General features: G+C 36.7%; 1 protein-coding gene across 7 annotated transcripts in view; it reads right to left on the bottom strand.

Annotated features, from left to right (window-relative positions):
• Positions 1-22,466, bottom strand: part of INTS6L (integrator complex subunit 6 like) — a 62,959-nt gene that overhangs the window by 6,852 nt on the left and 33,641 nt on the right. For 4 of the 7 annotated variants that reach the window (XM_050776680.1, XM_050776681.1, XM_050776684.1 and 1 more), the window contains exons 9-13: positions 19,545-19,677; positions 6,206-6,300; positions 2,634-2,852; positions 1,609-1,732; positions 452-594 (exon numbers count right to left, since the gene is read on the bottom strand). In XM_050776680.1, coding sequence (XP_050632637.1) covers positions 452-594; positions 1,609-1,732; positions 2,634-2,852; positions 6,206-6,300; positions 19,545-19,677 — 714 coding nt within the window. Of the gene's footprint in view, positions 1-451; positions 595-1,608; positions 1,733-2,633; positions 2,853-5,084; positions 5,196-6,205; positions 6,301-19,544; positions 19,678-22,466 lie in introns of all 7 variants that reach the window. The other 3 variants (XM_050776678.1, XM_050776679.1, XM_050776683.1) reach the window with 1 other exon arrangement.

Raw genomic sequence — 22,466 nt, 5'->3', positions numbered from 1 at the left:
TGAACCATGGGAACAGGAAATAAACTGTGATTTCGATATTAAAGAAATTAGTGTGTGGTGGGATGAATATATACTCTGGAGTGAGAAAGATGTGGATTCTAATCCTTGCTCTTATGTGCTGTGTCACAGGTAAGGCATTTGACCACTGCAGCCCTTGATTTCTCCCTTTTAAGGGGCAAACAGTAGCATTCGTCTTACAGAACAGTTGTGAGCATTAAATGAGATCATTTAAAACACCAGCTCCTACTAGTACCCAATACATGGCAGCTCTGACTTTATTCAACCAAAACACTGTTGCATCAGGAGGCTCCCACTAAGAGCCTAGGTGTCATATTTTATTGTTTAAACAAACAAATGGAGAACCTCTGATTTGTATTCATCTTGCCAAAAAGAAAATAATTATATAGCAAGAATATCCCAATTTAGGCAGACATAGGCATAGGTATCCTACCTTCTTATCTTGTTTAAATGGATTGCCAAAAGTATGCAGTCTTTTGGGTTGGTCTGGATCAATCTCTCGTAGCGGAGAAGCCAATGTCTTCAGATATTCCTGATAGTTACCCATTTGTGCAACTGGAACACTATGAAGGGAATCTGCAAAATCACAGGAAAAGGAATTGATGCTTATAGCTGAAGCGTATGGTCCTTTTGAGAAGACATCATAGTTTGGTTTAGCAGTGTGTCTTGGCATCAAATAGTATTTAAAGTCTCGAATCTAGCATTCTAGGATCTAGAATCATCTCTCTTCACCCCAATCATAACTTAGTCTTACCATTACTACTGCCTACAGGCTCACATCGCTAGGATTAGAACAACTCCCTTGCCTTCAAACCAGGTTTGAGAATGGGCTGACCCTACACCACCATCCCAACTCAAATCACCACATATTTTCTGCATTTCAAAGAGTCTAGGCTCTACAGCATTCTCTTATCATCCAGAGAATCTTGGTTAGTAGGTCTTACTCACTGAGAATTTGATTAAATCTGTAGGTTCTCTTCCTAGAAAAGCCCTCTTACACACAAAACTTTGTGTATAATTTCAGGGAATTGGCCGGAATAAGATTTGCTCATTTTAGTAAACAGGTGAGCCTTTTTAAAATAAACAAAATGGAGTAAATGGAATTTGTAAATAGTCACAATTATCCTCGATACCATTAGGTTGATTACTTTCATTTAAATGAGGTATTCTCTACTGAGTTTATCACAGTAGGCTGGGTGTTATAGTGTTTGGGTGTGCAGATTGGGAAATCTCATAGATCTAGGTTCTGCCGCTTTCCAACTGGCTAAACTTGGGCAAACTACTAAAATGCTCACTCTCAGTTTCCATGTCCATGAAGTGGACATAAAAACAGTATCTATTTCCTGGGGTTGTTTGAAGCTTACAATAGCTAAAGCATGGCAAGTGGAGTGTACGTGCTGATTAATGCACACTTGCCCTTAAACTTGAAAAAAAAAAAATGTGCCTGGTAAACAGACATAGGGATTCAGTGAAAACAGGTATTTTATACATTAAAATACTATAAAATAACCTACTCATTATGCAATAAACACCTTCCTGTAAGTCATGCCTGGCATTTTCCAAAAAAAAAGTATTTCACAGTTATTTTACCTTCATCTTGTCCAACAATAAACTTGTGCGTTTTCAGCAGATTGGATCTCATTCTGGTCAGCTGGTCTAAAAGACCTCTACGGGGAATATCATAAGCATTTCTGTATGTCTGAGGTTTCAAATCCTATTTGAAATGAAACAAATAATTTCAGCTATTCCTGAGGCTTTTAATATAGAAATATAATACTTATCTCTCTTAAAATGTTATTGAAGAGCATTATATCAATACAACTGACTACAGCAGAATTTTCCCAGTGGCAAAATTCCACTTGCTAGCCTTGTTCTGCGTTGTAACACACCTACAGGGTATTAAAGCCACAGGACTATCCCTTTTCAAATATTTCATTTAAAACACCAAATCCCCAGATTGATACCTGTGGCCGCCTTGCAGGACCACTGCTTGTACTCTAGATGTATTCATCTGGCAGCCATGGAGGGGAGGTAAGCTGCTGGGATCTCCCCTCAGGAAAGCAATGGCTGATCCTGCAAGGAATGCAGTTAGCAGAGAGCCTCCCGCTGCTGTGGTACCATAGGGTGCTGCAGCACTGAGCTGAGGCCATGCCCTTCCCAGGCTGCCCATGGCCAGTAACAGAGAATGGCAGGGTGTTAGGGCCTGGCCAGCTCTGCCCAGCGTGGTCCTCCTCTATGGGAAATCTTGGTGCTAGAGGTCCCCAGTGGGTTGGCCAAGACTTTCTCCAAGCTACACCAATGTCTGAGCTTCTTCACAGCTAATTCTTCTTCATTTCTCATTCCTCTCATAGGTGATGGGTCAGCTTTGTGGCTTGGAAGCTCTCCCTGCCTACTCCAGCTTCATCTCCCCTTTATCTTTCATGGGTGTTATCCACAAAATAAATCTTATCCATTTAATTCCATATTGATATCTGCTGACAATTCCTAAACTGGTCCATTATTAACTACTAACTCCAAAATAGGATTGTCTATTATTTCAAAATTAAAGGAATATGAAAGACATAAATGTATCAGACAAGTTCAAACAAATACAAACTATTTATGTCACAATTTACCTTGTTTAAGAGCCCAATTTGGAAGCCAGCAAATTCTTTGGTGTTCAATTCTGTCAGCCTAAGCGCAGTTTCCCCTGTGATTTCTTTCAATAGTTTTCTAAAATTTTTATTGTGAGTCAAGGACATGCCACCTCCAGAATGATTTTTCACTTTAATTCCAATTTCCTGGGGAGGTTTCTTCCCCACTGATGCTAGTATTCGTTCTGACTCTAGTTTGGTCTAAAATGAAAGTACACAATGTGTTATAAAAAATCTACATTACCACTGTCATTTTTACTACTTAAGAAAGATAATACTTTCAGAACCCCACAGAACAATTTTCAGTTACAAATCACAGAAAAATGGATAATTAAACATTTTCCTGTGCTTCTCTGCACTACCACAGCAAACAGATAGGGGGCGGGAAAGACAAATAATATGGCTTTTTGTTGTTTGTTTTTGTTTTTTTCTTTCTCGTCTAGTGTCAAAATTATAATAAAATCATGGAGAGAATAAAAACCATGAATAAGAATTTCATTCATAGACATTTAAAAGCACATTTTGTTATGATAAAATCTAGTCTAAGTGAACAGGTTCATTTCAGACTCAGACATAAAGGTTTAAGACTCTGTATTTATATATGTAAACTAGTGCTAAAATTCATCGATTGGCATTATATCTGAAAAAATTGAACTATTTATCTCTAATATTGGACTATCCAAAAAAGGTCTTAGAAGATAATGCTTAATTTAACAGATATTACCAAGTAAATAATTTGTAAAAAGCCTCTTAATAGGCATTGTGATACCATATTGATTAATATTGCGTGAGTGTATTCTAGCAATATATATTTGGCATATTTTGTGTTTTACATAAATCTGAAATGGCTCAAGAAACACCGGTGACCTAGTTATTAAATTAGTAATTTGAGCTATCATAAATTAGCTATGATCTTCTCTTTTTCTCAGAAAGATGGAATTCCACCAATGTTTGGTAAACCTAAAATAATTTTGGATTTCTTGTGGTTTGGTCAGAGATATTTATTAATTTTCCCTAATTATTGGAATTAAGTCTATGCTTATTATCGCTAAAAAATTCTTAAGTCATGAAATATGAGATAAGAGAAAATGAAGCGTCTGTTTCCTTAAATGGTCTTGAAAGCTCATGCATAAAATGATACATGTGCCCCAAAAGGTCCCAGAACTTGCATTAATTAAAATATCTGTACACTATTCTTCCTTGTGGCCATACCTTGGTGACACAGCCTTAAAGGCTTAGGTAAACATCAAATCTTTAAAAAATCGATAGATCAATAGATAAATAAATAAATAACCAAACCAAAACATTTACAACAACCACAAAAAAATCTATTAGCAGAGAGGTAAGGAGGTTAGGGGGATACTTGGTAGATTAGAAATCTGGGGTTGCCCTTACTTTCTTTTGCACTTATAAGCACACTGGACTGGTAGGAGCTGGTAAGCTCCAGACCATACTTAAGTTGTCAGTTCCTAGCAAGGTGTGTCGGCATCCCAATTGTGGAGTCACTTTGGTTCTTTGGTGAAATCTGATGTTTTTCTCACTACTCTCCATTTCCTAAAGGCCAAACTTCCAAACACATCCACCTGGAAGCATTATCACCACTGCGAATGCTACTATTGTCCCCTACCTGGGAATACCTTTGTGCATAAGGTAAGTAAAACTGCTACATTAGTTTGTCATATAACGTAACACATTCATATGGAAGTAAAGCTCTAACTCAGTAGTTCTCAAATATTTCCATCCTACAAGAATGGGCTAAGTAGAGGTGAGAAGTATGATAAGGAACGGTGAGTGGAGGATGAGGTACTAATAGAGAGGGGCAGGCAAGGGACAAGGTGAATAATGGCAAATGAGGAACAGGTGGAGGGTGAGAAGAGAGGAAACTGAGCTCCACTCTTCAGCTCCCCTTGGGGTCTATCACCCTCCAGTGTGAGGAACACTGGTCTCATCTCCCCACTCTCCAGGGGAAAGCATATAGTTCTTTATCCAAGGGCTAGCATGTGAGTATAAGTCCTTCACATGCCTGAAAACTAATCTCAGACAAGTCATTCAATCACACCATGCCTCAGTGTGCTGATCTAAACAGGAGGGATGCTGTAGCCCAGAGTGATCTGAGGAGGAACTAGGTTGAAGATAGACAAAATGTGACCCATGAGAGAAGTCTATTAAGCCTCTGCCCCATATCAACCAGCTTGTGGGTAGGACAAACTGGCAGGCAAAAGGAGAAATGGCACAGCATCAAATGATACTGACAGACCCTTAACTGCAGCTTAATGGTGAAGCTAGAAGCCATAGAGAATCACATTATTACTAATCCATAAAGTGTAGAGATATATACACATTTAATTTGAAAAATTACAGTTACACTAAAGAATAAGGAAATGCACTTCTGAGGGCAAAGGATTTTTGTTTGTTTGTTTTTACCAATACTACCTGTTGGCTGAGTTTTTTAAGGTAAGAGATAACACTGTAACTAAGTCCACAATCTAAATTATCTGATATCAGATTTGGAGCTCCCATCATCCTTAGTGCTTTCTTTAATGGCTATAAGGAAACAAAATACACAACAGTAAGAATAGAATAAATCTTAAAATACTCAAAGTTCAGTTATAAGGGGCAAAGGGACATGATTCATTTCTTAGAAGTCAAGGTGCTGCACATAAAACCAAACATGGAACATTAAAAAGTGGCAATGAAAATAGCAGAGAAGTCAGGAGCAGAAAGTAAAAAAAATCAGAAGAGAGTGGGATAAGAAGAGCAAGTAACAGCAAATTCAAACAAGTAAATTGCATTCAATCTTATTTCCCAAATCATCAAATCATTTCACATTGCATTTTATTGTTTGCCCCATTACTGCCATGGTAAACAGTAACACACCCCAATTTCTCCTCCCAGTGACACCAATGGTACCATTTAAGATTCTGCCTTTTCACCTCTAGAAACTTGGCTTAAAGTTTGTCACATCAACCTCTGAAATGATTTTGGTAATCTTGATTTAGGTTATATCACCAGTTCAAAATCATGAATACTTCACATTATAAAAACCAAAATGAGGTCAAGTCATTTCTTAATCTGTTTAGATTTCACCTCCCACCACCAGTGCCCCAACTTCATGCTGTGTCTAGGACACATTTAAGAGGCAATAGGCAACTGTAATGTCTTCAGATTTTCTTTTTCCAGAGGGAAACCCCATACTGAGAATTTCTAGAGTTAAAAAGGGAAGTTGATGTAATATATGAATCCGGATCTATTTATTCTTAAATTCCAATATTATAATTTCATAAGGTTACTTTTAATAAGAGAAACATAGATGTGTTTTATAAAAATAACCATGGCAGTTAAAGGAATAAAATAGAGAAAACAGTTGTCTTTTGTGCCGCCATGACATCTCCAAACTCTTACACATGATTTGAGAAGACAGTGACAACACAAATATCTGTAAAATAAAAAGATATCTCTCTTATTGCAACAGTAAAAGCTTTTGATCACTAACATTTTTTGTGACAAGAATCATCATTGATACAGTTAATACATATATACACACAAATACATACTAATAGGTAGTACGGAGGCAGAGTTTTTAAGTAGCTGTCAAAAGCCTGTCGCCACTTCAAATTTGGCTTAAGCTTGTGAACTTTAAACAAGTCATCTGTAATAGAAAAATAAAATATTACATCATTCTAGTACTGAGCTCTAAGATATAATCAAGCAACCCACATCTAGAAACTTCAGCTTTTAATGTAGATGAAAATTTCACTGGCGTTTATTTGATTATCTTTTTTAGTGGTTGTATTATTTACCAAAATTATATATAGTATTTTTTCTAAAAAATGAAATAAATTCCTAAGTTACATATTCCTCTTTCATCTGCAATGCTACATGAAATACAATATTAAAACAATGATTTTGATCCACTTGAAATATTTTCCCAACCTCTTACATATTGGTAACTCTAGTAATTTTCACCTCAGGGGCAATCCATGGTCACTGGTTGATGGAATAACATTTATTTCATCTAAACATAGAGGGTGTTATACATTTTGCTGAAAGGTCAAGGTAAGAGACTTTACAAAGTATATATGAACAAAAGCTAAGCCTATAATTTCTAGGCAGTGATGAGCAAGCTCTAAAACCATATTTTGGGCCAGGCGTAGTGGCTCACACCTGTAATTCTAACACTTTGAGAGGCTCAGGTGGATGAATCACTTGAGCCCAGAAGTTTGAGACCAGCCTGGGCAACACAATGAGACCCCCATCTCTATAAAAAAAACAAACGAAAATTAGCCAGGTCTGGTGGCATATGCCTGTAGCTGGGGAGGTTGAGGCAGGAGGATTGCTTGAGCCTAGGAGGTTGAGGCTGCAGTAAGCTGTGATCGTACCATTGCACTCCAGCCTGGGTGACAGAGCAAGATCCTGTCTCAAAAAACATAATAAAATAAAATAATAAAATAAAAATTTTAATCAGTCTATGCTTTGTTTAGCCATATTTCCCTGCCTCTTCATTTTATTTTTTAATTTCCATGATCACACATTTTGAGCCAAACTTTAGGCCACTCACTGACCTAAAGTCATTGGGTGATACTAAAAGCACTATTAAAAGTAAGTACAGATGTTAGGTTGAAGTTTAAAATTCTGTACAACAACTAAACATGTTTCTTGAATACCATGTACTAAAAGTATTTGAACTAAAAATATTTACCTAAGTAGACATTCCCTATCTTTTCACACTTAAATTTAATTATTTTAATAATCTAAATACATTTTTATATACTGCATGAAAATTTCCTTCACATCTCATTATTTCCAAGTGTAAGAAAAAAATATTTTTTCTAATATAATAAAAATATAAAAATTGGAATCCCCAGACATCAACATGAATCTGCCACATATACTATAGGTACCAAAGACACTATAAATTCATGCTTTATTTTGTGTCTTAAGGTTTTATTACTATTTTTTTAAAAAAATGCTTTACTTACAGAGACAAAACCATCCCTATCCCACATGCATAATTTACTTACAAATAGGGCTATTCTTTGAAATTCTGAATTACTTTAGTTAAGAAAAGTGACATATTTCCTTCCTTTTACAGCTATAATAAATTATTCACTCCTGCTGAAACAAATTTAAATGAATTTACAAAGTCATAAAACATAGGTCTTTTGTTAAAGATTTGAAGATATTTCTGGTTCATTGCAGCAAGTGGAGCCTTTAACGACCATTCATATCCTGACAGAAAGGAATGAGAGACCATGGGTATATCCTGTTATACCATGTCTTTATGTGGAGTCTGTTGGGAATTAGGCAGATTTTGGAAACTAACAGACAAACATAAATACTGGAGAAATTTTTAGATATATAATACTCTTTGTATTTCTAACAATGCCAAGTGCAATGATTCCACCAAGGAGATCGTTTAGGCTAATTATTTTCTGCCAGAGTTTTAAAATGGGGGTCAGGAGAAGAAAGATAATCTTCTGCAGTCTAGATTAAGAGTAGAGAGCTTCTAGTGTGACACTGCCTTAGTCACTACCTCTGTAGCTCAGCAAATTATTTCCATAGGATTAAATACCCATTCACATGGACTCCCTAGGATGGTACAGTAAAGGTGTCATATGAACAATTAGCTGATCAACATTTGAAAGAAGAGGTGATGAGAGTGTAGAATGAATGAAAGTAAAATGATACTGCTAACACCTCAAAAATGACTGGTATTTTCTCTTCCAGTTCCTTTCTCCCCATTTCTTTCTTCAAAGAGAGGGAAGACCTGGGTTTGAGTTCAAGCTCAGCCACATCCTTAGCTCAGTGAGTTTGGAGAAATCGCCTTTGTAAGCCTCCATTTCATCTATAAAATGGGTCAGATGATAATTGCCTTACCACAAGACTATTCTAAGGAACTACATAATATATGTGTGAAAGCCCCATACAAAATGAAAAACAAACAAACCAGTGTAAGCTGTTAAGCACCAGATACATAGTGACTGATACACATCAAAGTATCCTGCTTCTATTCTCTATCCTCCTACCTCTCCCTTTCTTCCTCCTGATCATAACTGGTTTTAATATGGAACTACATTTTATTTTTTACACAAGCCCTCAGTTCTGAATTTAAAAGAACAGGTTGATTGAATGTGGTATATTTAAGAAAAGGAAAAAAAACTTGTTACAAATGCTCTAATTTCTGCAGTTATTAGGTCTCAATAGAAAAATTAATTTCCTAATTGGGAAAGAGTCCTTTGCTAACTACAACAATCTGGTGACCTCCTTAATGACATGATTCTGGTAGCTTATTGATACAATTAAGCCTCATTTATCTATTCCAGAAAATGAGATGTTTTATATTTTCTAGTAAGTTTTAGTGCATAAGTAATTAAACTTTCATGACCTTAATTTGATTGAAATCTGGTATTAATAAAAAGAAAACAAGGGACACTATTATGAACAATTACTGTACTATGCAATAATATAGTGATGCTTCTGGACTTATGAAGTCTGTGTAACTTAACTTGCCCTTTTACTAACTGTCCCTCTCCACTAAAACTGTAAAATTATACAATAACCGTACAGTATATTCTTAGTATAAGAAAGCAGTGCCTTCGAGAGCTACTAAGATAATGTAGATATTAATAACGAAAATAATAACAACATTTATTGAGCACTTACTATTTGCCAGGCAAGTTCTAAACAATTTAACTGTATTAACTCATTTAATTCCAACTAAATCCCTTTGAGGTAAGTACTATCATCATCCCCATTTCACTAATGAGGAAACTGAGGCATAGAGAGGTTAAGTATCTTGCCCAAGGTCATGAAACTAGCAAGTAGCAGAGCCAGATTCATACCTGGGCAGCTATGACCTCTAGCCCAAACTCTTAACCACTATAGATGTTAAACTACCCAGAGAATTAAGTAATTATGGAAATGTTGAGTTTTTGTTTATTTCAGAAACTCACAAGGAATCCCAAGTTTGGACTTCAGGAGCTCAAGGACCTCCAGCCTCAAAGGGTGTTAAAAACCCTATACTCCTCAGAAAACAGGTTACAGAAAGGCCTGGAGATGGATATTTGAAGCCAGGGGGCAGAATGGGAACTGAGTCAAGATCGGCATGGACCCTAGCTGAATGTATGGGATTAGGGAACAAGGGAAGAGTCAAAGATGCCTCCAGAGTTTCTGGTGTGGGATGTCTGCATAGACATGGTGATGCCACTAACTAAACTGTGGAGAGAGGAGGAAGAGCATGGTAAGGTAAGAGTTCAGCTTGGCTTGAAGACACTCTTGAAACATCCAGAAGGCTGTTGGGCAACCGAAATAATTTAGGTCATCATGCTCTAGGCAAGGTTGGAGTCTCAGTGTTATAGGCTAAGGAAGACCAGGCACAGATGCCACACATATCTTACTGGTGACAGAAGACACTTCAAACAGAAGAAACACTTGACATTTGAGGAATAGAGTGATACAAACTAAAAGGTGGCCAGGAAGACAGTGTCAGGATTTGACTTGGCAGAGTGCTGAGGAGTTTGGGGATGGGCACCACGTGGCAACTTAAGCAAAGAAGGTTTTAGGCAAAAAAGAACTGAATGCTTGATCACACTATAATCATTCCTCTTAACCATTATGTCATGCCTTCATCTGACCTCTATTACCTGAAAGACGAGCAAAGGCAAAGATGAGATAATGGGTCTTGCTATTGTAAAGTGCTCTATATCCTGATAGTTACTGGAAGACCAGCTACTCTAATTAAAGGAATTTTCAGGGAATAATCTAGAAGGCAGGCTGGATTTAGACGAAAGATGGGACCCTATAGCTCAGCCCATAATAGTTGCATAGGACTTTCACCACTGCTCAGTAGTAATGAGGTCACCGCTACCCCTATGGTGTCAGTAGAGGTCAAATGTGGAAGACAATGAAGCATTCCTACCTCTTCCAGCCAGGAAGGTATCATTCTAGGGGGGATCCAGAACTCCCACCCGCACACAACAATAACAAGGAGACCCCTCCCTTTTGGTGTCAATGAAGACCAAGTGGCGAGCCTGAACTTCTACCTGGCATGAGGCAACACCTCCCAATTTCTCCAAAAGAGTGTGAGAGGAAGTAAGTTAAAACAGAAGGTTTAAGTAAGATCCAGAGATTCATAAGAAAATACTGAAAATGTACAGGAAAAAAAATCACTTGTACCAAGAACCAGGAAGATCTCAAACTTATTATTGTTATTATTATTTTTGAGACAGAGTAGCACTCCATCACCCAGGCTGGAGTGCAGTGGCGTGATTTGGGCTTACTACAACCTCTGCCTCCCAAATGCAAATGAGTGTCGTGCCTCAGACCCCTGAGTAGTGGGAATTACAGGTGTGTACCACCATGCCCGGCTAATTTTTGTGTTTTTAGTAAGGACGGGGTTGTACCATGTTGGCCAGGCTAGTCTGGTCTGGAACTCCTAACCTCAAGTGATCCACCTGCCTTGGCCTCCCAAAGTGCTGTGATTAAGGTGTGAGCCACCGCACCTGGCCTCAAAATTAATTTAAAAAGACAATTAAGGGATGTTGACACCAAGATAATAGAGATGTTAAAAATATCCAATTTAAAGCAGCCATCATAAAACATGTTTCAAAAAATAATATGAGCAGGCTCGAAACAAATGAAAACACATGCAAAGAAATAGAAAATAAGAATAGAAGATATAAAGAATAACTAAATGGAAATTTTAGAATTAAAAAAATACAATAACCAAAACAAAAAGCTCAGTAGATAGGCTCAACAACAGAATGCAGGGGACAGAGCAAATAATCAATGAACTAGAAAATAGAACAATGTAAATTACCCAATCTGAATAACAGAGAAAATAGAATGAAAACAATGAACGGAGCCTAACGAACCTATGAAACTACAAGAAAGGATCTAACATTCATGTCAACAGAATCCTGGAAGGAGAAGAGAAAGAAAGTGGGGCTGAGAAAGTACTCAAGGTAATAATGGCTGAAAAGTGGCCAAATTTGGAAGAAGAAATAAACCTACAGATTCAAGAAGCTCAGTGAACCTCAAACAAAATAATCTCAGAGAAATGCATGTCAAGACACATCATAATCAAACTTCCGAAAACTAAAGGCAGAAATAAATCTTGAAAGCAAAGAAAAACAATACCTCACTTACAGAGGAAAAACAATTCGAATTAAAGTAGATTTCTTATTAGAAACCAAAAGAACAGAAGGCAGTTACACAGCATTTTTCTAGTGCTGAAATAACAGTACTGTCAACCAAGAATTCTATACCTAGCAAAAAAAAATATATATATATATACACACACACATATATATATATACACACACACACAAATATATATATATTTCAGGAATGAAGGGAAAATCAAGATATTCTCAGATGAAGAGAAACTAAGAGAATTTGTCACTAGCAGACCTATCCTTAAAAAACAGCTAAAGATGTTCTTTAAACAGAAATTAAATATAAAAGAACAAATCTTGAATTATCAGGAAGAAAGAACAGGATATGCCAAAATATGGTTTAAAACAATAGACTTTCATCCTGAGTTTTCTAAATTATTTTTGACAGTTGAAGCGAAAGTTATAACAAGGCCGCATGTGTTTCTAATTGTACATAAAATAGTTCAGATAATTTTAGTATAAATGGAGGAGGGTAAGGGAATATAATGAGAGATAAAGTTTCTATATTCCACTCAAATTAGTAAAATAATGAGAACGAGTAGACTTTGGTAAGTTATGCATATATAACACCTGGAGCAATCACTAAAAAAGCTATCCAAACAAATATACTTGAAAGTACTATAGGTAAAAGAAAATAGAATTCTAAAAAACGTTTAAATAACCCAAAAGACGCCAGTAAAATGAAAACAGAGAAAAGAAAAATAGAACAAAGAGAAAACAATACTATAAGATGGCATACTTAAGCCCTAACATAACAATAATCACATTAAATGCAGATATCTAAATACATCAATTAGAAAACAAAGATTGGCAGAGTGGATTAAAAAACATGACCCAAAAATGTGCTGTCCATAAGAAACTCACTTAAACAAAATAGTTACAGGCAAGTTCAAAGTAAAATGATGGAAAAAGATATATAATGCAAACGTCAAAGAAAAACAGAAGTGGATACATTAGTAGCAGATAAAGCAGACTTAAGAGCAAAGAAAATTAGCAAAGATACATTACATAATGATCCATCAAGGAAGAATACACCATGATTCTAAATGTATATGAACCAAGTAAAAGCTGCAAAATAGTTGAAGCAAAAATTGATGGAACTGAAAAAGAAATAGACAAATCCACAATTATAGTTGGAGACTTCAATACCCCTCTCTCAAAAACTGATAGAGCAAATAGACAGAAAATCAACAAGGATATAGCAGAACACCATCAACCAACAGGAATAATTTAACCCTTCTAGAATATCCTACCAAACAACATGAGACCGTACATTATTCTCAAGCACCGCTGGAATATTTATTAAGACAGAAAATATCATTTGCCATAAAGCAAATGGCAACATATTTATGAGTAGATATCAAATACAGATGTGTCCTCTGACCATGATGGAATTCAAGCTAGAAACTAGTAACAAAAAGAAAATAGGTAAATTTCAAAACACTTGGAAATTGAACAATACACTTCTAAATAATCTATGGGTCAAATAAGCCTCAGGAGAAATCAAAAGACAAAGTAAAGTGAATGAAAATGAAGGACAACATGTAAAATTTGTGGAAATCAGCTAAATTAGTTCTGAGAGAAATTAAAGGCTAAGTACTACTTACAACAGAAAAGAGGAAAAGTATCAAACCAATAATCTAAGATCCCATACCAAGAATCAAAAAAGAAAAGCAAAACAAACTTAAAGGAGAAGAAAGAAAATAAAGAAATCAATGAAATTTTAAAAAGAAAAAAATTGATAAGATTAATGAAACAGCTGGTTCTTTGATGAGATGAATAAAAGTAACAAACATCTAGCAAGGCTGACAAAGACAAAGAAGACATAAGATCCATGTTATCAATACCAAGAATAATATAGGTGATATCACTAAAGACTCTGTACACATCAAAAGAACAATAAGGGATTGCCAAGAATGACTCTACACACACAAATTTCACAACTTAGATGAAATGGACAAATGGACTGATTCCTCAAAAGGACACATAACCACATTTCACTCAATTAAGTACATAATTTGAATAACCCTATAACTATGAAATAAATTGAATTTTAAAATTAATAATTTTAAAACTCCCAACAGGAATGTTTAGAACTAGATAGTTTCACTCAGGAATTCTATCAAATTTACAGAATGATTAATACCAATTATACACAATCTTTCCCAGAAAACAGAATAAGAGAAGCACTTCCCAATTCATTTTATGAAGAGCTTGTATTACCTTGATACTAAAACCAAAGACAACAACAAAAAAGACAACTACAGGCCAATATCTTTCATGAATATAGACACAAAATTACTCAACAAAATATTAGCACATAGAACTCAGTAATATATATGAAAAGAATTATATGCCATGACCAAGTGAGATTTATTTCAGGGATAGAAAGCTGGTTCAATATTTGAAAATTAGTGTAATCCATCATACTTACAGACTAAAGAAGAAAAGTCATATGGTCATATCAAATGATGCAGAAAGAACATTTGAGGCCGGGCCCAGTGGCTCGCGCCTGTAATCTCAGCACTCTGGGAGGCCAAGGCAGATGGATCACCTGAGGTCAGGAGTTCAAGACCATCTTGCCCAATGTGGTGAAACCCCATCTCTGACTGAAATTATAAAAATTAGCAAATCATGGTGGTATACGCCTGTAATCCAGCTACTTGGGAGGCTGAGGCAGGAGAACTGCCTGAACCCAGGAGGTGGAGGTTGCAGTGAACTGAGATCATGCCATTGCACCCCAGCCTGGGCAACACAGCAAGATTCCATCTTAAAAAAAAAAAAAAAAGAGGCCGGGCGCGGTGGCTCGCGCCTGTAATCCCAGCACTTTGGGAGGCTGAGGCGGGGAGATCGAGACCATCCTGGCTAACATGGTGAAACCCCGTCTCTACTAAAAATACAAAAAATTAGCCAGGCGTGGCGGTGGACGCCTGTAGTCCCAGCTACTTGGAAGGCTGAGGCAGGAGAATGGCGTGAACCTAGAAGGTGGAGCTCGCAGTGAGCCGAGATCGCGCCACTGCACTCCAGCCTGGGAAACTGAGCTAGACTCCATTTCAAAAAAAAAAGAAAGAGTGAGCATTTGAGAAGCTCTAACACCTATTTATGATTTTTAAAAACTCGGAAAAATACAAATAGAAGGGGAACTCTTTAACCTTTTTTTTTTGTGTGAGATGGAGTTTTGCACTGTCTCCCAGGCTTGAGAGCAGTGGCGTGATCTTGGCTGATTGCAACCTCCACCTCCCGGGTTCGAGCAATTCTCCCGCCTCAGCCTCCCAAGTAGTTGGGACTATAGGTGTGTGCCACCATGCCCAGCTAATTTTTGTAATTTTTAGTAGAGATGAGGTTTTGCCATGTTGGTCAGGCTGGTCTTGAACTCCTGATCTCAGGTGATCAGACTGCCTTGGCTTCCCAAAGTGCTGAGATTACAGGCGTGAGCCACCGCACCCAGCCAGAACTCTTCAATTTGATAAAGAAAATCTACAAAAGCATTATGCTTAATTGAAGAATGAATAGTGCATAGTCAAGCACTGATGGAACATACATCTTACCACTGCCATTCAACACAGTGCTGGAAGTTCTCTACAGTACAGTAAGGCAAGAAAAGAAAAGAAAAAGCATAAAGATAAGAATAGAAAAGGTAAAACTGTCTCTATTTGCAGGTGACATAATTGTCTACATTGAAAATTTCAGGGAATCTATAAAACTCTCCTACAACTAATAAGTGAGCTCAGTAAAGTTGCAGGATACAATATTAACATAAAAATCAACCGTATTTGTATATACTAGCAGTGAACATGTAGATACCAACATCAAAAATATAATACCATTTGCAATTACTCAAAAAATGAAGTAGGTATAAATATAACAAAATATGCACTGTATTTGTATGTGGAAAACTGCATAACACCAATGAAAGATCAGAAAAGATCTAAATAAGTATTTGCAAGTCACCTATCTGTCAGAGGGCTAGTATCTACAATATATAAAGAACTTCCAAAACTCAACAGTAACAAAAGCAAACAATCTAATTAAAATATAGGGAAAAGTCAGTTCACCGAAGAACATATACAATGGCACATGAGCACATAGAAAGATGGTCAATATTGTTAGCCATTAGGGAAATACAAATTAAAACCACAGTGCTGTATCAGTATACACCTATCAAAATGGCTAAAATTTAAAAAATACTAACACCACCAAAGGCTGATGAAGATGCAGAGAAACTGGTTCACTCATACACTAATGGTGGGAATGTAAAATAGTATAGCTACTCTGGAAAACACTTAAGCTGTTTCTCAAATAACTAAACATGCAACTACCATAGGATCTAGCAATTTCACTCCTGGGCATTTATCTCAGAGAAGTGAAGACTTATGTTCAAACCTGGAAGCAAATGTTTACAGTAGCTTTATTCACAATAGCCAAAAAGCATAAACAACACAGATGTCCTTCAACAGGTGAACAGGTGGAGAATCTGTGGTATATTCATGTCATAGTTTGTAAACTCAGCAGTGAAGAGGAACAAACTATTGATACTTGCAACAACCTGAAGGAATCTCTAGAGAATTACACTGAGTGAAAAAAGCCAATCCCAAAAGGTTACATACTGAATGGTTCCATTTATATAACATTCTTGATATAATTAAATTATAGACATGTAGAACAGATTAGTGGTTGGCAGTGGTTAAGGAGGGGATGGGTACAGGAGGCAGGTAGATGTGGCTATAATAGGGCCTCATAAGGGATCTTTATGGTGATGAAAATGTTCTGTATCTTCACTGCATCAATGTTAATATCACAATTGTGATACTGTAGTGTAGTTTTGCAAGATTTCCATTTGAGAAAACTGAGTAAAGAGTATATAGGATCTTTCTGTGTTATTTCTTTTTAAAAAATGTTATTAAAAATTGTGTTTAGGCTGGGTGCAGACTCATGCCTGCAATCCCAGCACTTTGGGAGGCCGAGGTGGGCCAATCACTTGAGGTCAGGAGTTTAAGACCAGCCTGGAAAACATGGTGAAACCTCGTCTCTGCTAAAAATACAAAAAGTAGCTGGGCGTGGTGGTGCGCGCCTATAAACCCAGCTACTTGGGAGGCTGAGGCAGGATAATCACTTGAACCCAGGAGGCAGAGGTTGCAGTGAGCCAAGATCATGCCCTTACACTCTGGCTTGGGTGACAGAGACAGACTCTATCTCAAAAAAAAAAAAAGAAAACAGAAAAGAAAAGAAAAAGAAAAAGAAAGAAATTGTGATTAAAAACACGTAATACTTACCATCTTAACCATTTTCAACTGTACAGTCCAATAGTGTTAACTGTATGCATATTGCTGTGCCACAGATCTCTAGAGGTTTTTCACCTTACAAAACTGAAACTCAGTTACACACTGAAGAACAAGTCCCCATTTCCCCCTCACCCAGCCTCTGTGTCTATGAGTTTGACTACTTTTAATACCTCATATAAGTGGAATCATACAATATTTGTCATTTGGCTTATTTCACTTAGCATAAGTCCACTAGGTTCATCCATATTGTAGCATGTCACAAAATTTCCTTCTTAAGGCTAAATAATATTCCATTGCATGTATATATACCACATTTTCTTTATTCATTTATCCAACAGTGGCATTTTTTTTTTTTTTTTTTTTTTTTTTTTGGCTATTGTAAATAATGCTGCAGTGAACATGGGTGTGCAAATATATCTTCAAGATTCTGGATTCAATTCTTTTGGATATATACTCAGAAATGGGATTGCTGGATCATATGGTTAATTCTATTTTTAATTTTTTGAGGTACTTCTGTTTTCCATATTGGTTGCACCATTTTACATTCCCAAGAGTGCACAAGAATTCCAATTTCTCCACATCTTTACCAACACTTCTCATTTTCTGTTTTTGTGATAGTGACCATCCTGAGGGGTGTAATGTAATGCCTTACTGTAGTTTTGATTTGCATTTCTGTAATGATTAGTGATGTTGAGCATCTTTTGATATGCTTGTTGACAATTTGTACCTCTTCCTTGGAGAAATATCTATTCAAGTCCTTTGTCCATTTTTTAAGCAGGCTATTTAGGGTTTTGTTTTTGTTTTGCTATTGAAATGTAAGACCTCCTTATATTTTTTGGAATTTAAGCCCTTATAAGATATATGGTTCGCAAATATTTTCTCCTATTCCACAGGTTGCCTTTTCACTCTGTTGATCATGTTCCTTGATGCACAAGCTTTTAAGTTTGATACAGTCCCATGTATCTAGTTTTGTTTTTGTAGCCTGTGCTTTTGAGGTCATCTCTTTTTATATTATTTCTTACAACTGCATGTGAATCTACAATTATCTCAAAATAAAAAGTGTGTAAGTGGTATGCAGTATCTGTTCTTCTGTGTCTGGCTTATTTCACTCAGCATAATGTTTTCTAGCATAGTACCTACAGTTAACAGTACGGATTGTGTACTTGAAAGATCAGTAAGAGGGTAGATCTTATCAGGGCAGGAGGAAACTCTTGGAGGTGACTGATAGGTTTATGACATAGATTGAGGTGATGGTTTAATGGGTATATACTTATCTCCAAACTCATCAAGTTGTATACATCAAGTATGTACAGCTTTTTGTATGTCAATAGATCAAGTAGATCAAAAAAATGTACTTAAAAATAGAAAAATAATACCATTAACAGTGTAAGTGAAGATTACATAGTCTAATCTCTTCACTTTATAGTTGTGGAAACTTAAGTCATAAAGACATATTTAAGAAAAGGGATAAATAAATCTGCAAAATACAGATACTTTTTTACTGGCAGTCTTATTAATCTGAAAGCTATAACCTATATTATATGTTAATGATAATCAGCTCTTAGAAAGAGAACATCCCTCTTAGGTTGGACTAAGAAATAAAGTAGATAGGTTATATAAAATAATCATGCTCATACATTTATAATGACTCATTCTTAAACTTCTTAACTCAACATTTGAAAGTATTGCAATTTCAGTATATTCAATGTATGTTGTATTTATAGCACTAAAAGTCTCATAGTTTTAGTGATCATATGAAAACTTAGTAAAGATTTGACCATTTTTGCAAAAATTAAGAAACTCCATGAAATAAAAACATTTACAACTTTACAACTAGAAGGATACTGTGCAGTAAGTACTACATTACTCTAAACAGACGTGGCTCTTCAAATAAGGGGAAAATATCTCCACTCCATTTTCATTAGTATCTGAGTAAGCTTCTTGAATTGTTCCTTTTAGAATCTTGCTATGGAAACCACAGCTTCTACAATCACAGTCATTGCAGAATTTGCTCTGGTACCTATTTCCTTAACTTGCTACTCTGCCTAAAACAGATGCCTCAAGAGCATTTATCTTCTGAGGAGAAACAAGCATAAGCCATTACTCCCACCCCATGGTAGCTTTGTTTTGGTATTTTTTGGCCCAAACTATACAAAAAAGCCAAGTGCACTTCAAACTGGGGACTGGGGGTGGGGCGTGCATTGGAAGTTGCAACCTGAAGAACAGCATAAGAATCACACACTGAAGGTCAAGCTTCTCTTCTGTTTGATGTAAAAACAACAAAAAGAAGACAAACAAAACAGAAAACAGTATGCAAATTCTATCCTTTCAAATCAGTTTTTTACTGTCATCTACATTTAAAATGCTTAGTCCATTATGGATTTTTCATTTCCGATGTATTTTAAAGATGATTCAATGGCACATGTTTTACTTACCTAAAAGAGGAAGTAAAACTGGGTAGTTGTAAGGCATCACAAAGAGGTTTACACAAGTTAAAGTCGTACTGGCTTTTAAATAACCAAATGGATATCCAAGTTCATTGTACTTTCCACTGCTAGTAACAAATACCTGAGAAGAACATGAAGTAATGCACAGTGATGACAATAAGGATTTTATGTCAAACCAAACCCACAGTAACATTCCATAGCAGCATCTATGGCACAATTTGATTGTAATTTTAAAATAGCAATAGTGTTTTTAGCCTATGGTTATGTCAAAATATATTATACTAGGCCAGACTCATGTACTAGGATTACAGGTGGCTCACACTTACAATCCTGGCACTTTGGGAGACTGAGGTGGAAAGACTGCTTGAGGCCACGAGTTTAAGACCAGCCTGGGTGACAAAGGGAGACCTCATCTCTATAACAAATTTAAAAAATTAGCCGAGTATGGTGGCACGAGCCTATGGTCCCAGACCCTTGGGAGGCTGAGGCAGGAGGATGGCTTGAGCCCGGGAGCTTGAGGCTGCAATGAGTCATGACTGTGCCACTGAACTCCACCCTGGGTGACAGAGCGAGACCCTGTCTCAAAAAAATCATACTAAATATGAATGTTCAGATTGCAATTCTTCTATAAATTATATTAAGAAATGAAACTATACTATGCAACAACCATTCAGAGACCACAGGCCACATCAACGGTACCCACATATTTACTTACTTAGCAAAATGAAAAATAAAGCTGAAATACTGCTAAGAGGAAATGAGCCACTAAAACAAATTAACTTCTCAAAAGAACAAGTGGTAACCAATGCAGACTGCGAGGAAAATAGAACATAGTCCCATGCCTGAAGCATGAAATTACAAAAACAAAGCCTACTTAAAGGATTATGTAAACAGTCTTCATTGTACTATTATTAAGTCTTTGCTCTATGCTCTTTGCTGCCTCCTTCCCCTACCCATTTATTCATTTTTCTTTCAATACATATTTACGGAGTAACGTATTATAATAAGCCAGGCACGGGTGCTAATTATTTTGAGGCAGCAAAGAGATACTTTGGGTCAACCTGGAAGGCATTTCTCTTATAAATTATGCTGGTAGTGGCCAAGTGCGGTGGCTCACGCCTGTAATCCTAGTACTTCGGGAGGGCGAGGTGGGTGGATCACCTGAGGTCAGGAGTTCCAGACCAGCCTGGCCAACATGGCAAAACCCCATCTCTACTAAAAATTGCAAAAATTAGCCAGGCGTGGTGGCGCGCTTGTAATCCCAGCTACTCGGGAGGCTGGGCAGGAGAATCACTTGAACCCGGGAGGTGGAGGTTGCAGTGAGCTGAGATTGTGCCACTGCACTCCAGCCTGGGCAACACAGCAGGACTCCGTCTCAAAAAAAAAAAAAAAAAAAAAAAAGTTACACTGGTAAACATTCAGTGAAGATTAAAACATTGATCTTCATTCCATGTGACTATTTTCTTACTCCTTATTGATTTCCTGATGTGATTCCTGTATCATCAGCCCCCATACAGTTGATATGTTGTGCTGGGGTCCCCTAGCTGCCATGTTTTCTCTGTTCCATGTTCAGTCTTTGGTCCAAACCACCAATATATACTTTTGGAGACCTGGACCTTTACTTTTCCAAAGTCCTTTGGCAGAATCGTTTACAACAAAAGTCAAACCCTGACATTTAACAGAATCCATTTACCTTGCTAGTTCTCGCTACCACCAATATCACCTACCAATTCACTACCTTCTTATAATATTAAGTTATCACTAAGAATAAGTTGTTATAATTTATGTAATATAATTTATGTAATTTATGACCCCACAGAACATGAGTTGTACTAAAACATGAGTCTACTAGATTTTGTGTCATAATTTGAATGATAATAGAAACAGATAACTGCAATAAACCATGTTGGATTTTATTTCCTAAGTGTATATATTAGAAGAGAGGAAAAATTCATCAAAGAAAGATTTAAAAAATCACATGCACAAGGCAATCAAGGGTCAGCTCTATGATTCCCATGAAAGGAAAAGCACTGTATTTTGTTTCTTTCTCTCTTTCTCTTTCCTACCTTCCTTGGCCCCTTGAGTTTTTCCAAATTCCTCATCAGCCACAGATTCATAGATTTTTAGGGTTCCAAAGGATCTTTAGAGCTAGTTCAGACAAAATAAGTGCCTCGTGCAAGGCCACATAGTTGGTGACAGAGCTAGGGTTAGGCTCTGGTCTCCTTTGTGGTTTTGCCAAATTTCCTGGCTACCGGTTCATTTTATTCTTTTTCACTACTGCTAATTCATCACGTTAAGAATACTCTAAAACAAAGTAACATAAAGTACAGGAAAGAGGCAAATGACATATTTAAGGGGTTGTGCAGGAGCAAGGACAGTATTTCTTAAGTTTCTTGGAAGAAGGTTTCCAAGAAATGTGCTATATAGAAAAGAGGGGTTATTTTAGGGAAAAGCTATAATTTGTAATTTTATTTGCTTTCATTGTAAAAATGTTTTTCAACCCATAAATTCAAAGGTCTTATCTTTATTTTAAATTAGCAATCTATTATCCATATCTCTACATTTCTAGCACTTTTGGGGGTAAACTGTAAGTATATAGCTCAATGAATGCTCACTAAGTGAAAGTACATGTGTAAACAGCACACGAGTCAAAAAACAGAACATGGCCAGGCACAATGGTTGATACCATCATCCCAGCACTCTGGGAAGCCGAGGTGGGAGGATTGCTTGAGCCCAGGAGTTTGAGACCAGCCTGGGCGACACAGTGAGACTCCGTCTCTATTTAAAAAAAAATTTAAAAATTAGCCAGGAATTGTGGTGTATGCCTGTAGTCCTAGCTCCTTTGCGGGGGGCTGAGGTGGGAGGATCACTTTGTTTGAGCCAAGGAGGTCGAGACTACAGTGAGCCACG

This window comes from Macaca thibetana, chromosome X, assembly GCF_024542745.1.
Source record: "Macaca thibetana thibetana isolate TM-01 chromosome X, ASM2454274v1, whole genome shotgun sequence".
NCBI classification, from domain to species: domain Eukaryota; kingdom Metazoa; phylum Chordata; class Mammalia; order Primates; family Cercopithecidae; genus Macaca; species Macaca thibetana.
This window is presented reverse-complemented; position numbering and strand designations above follow the sequence as displayed.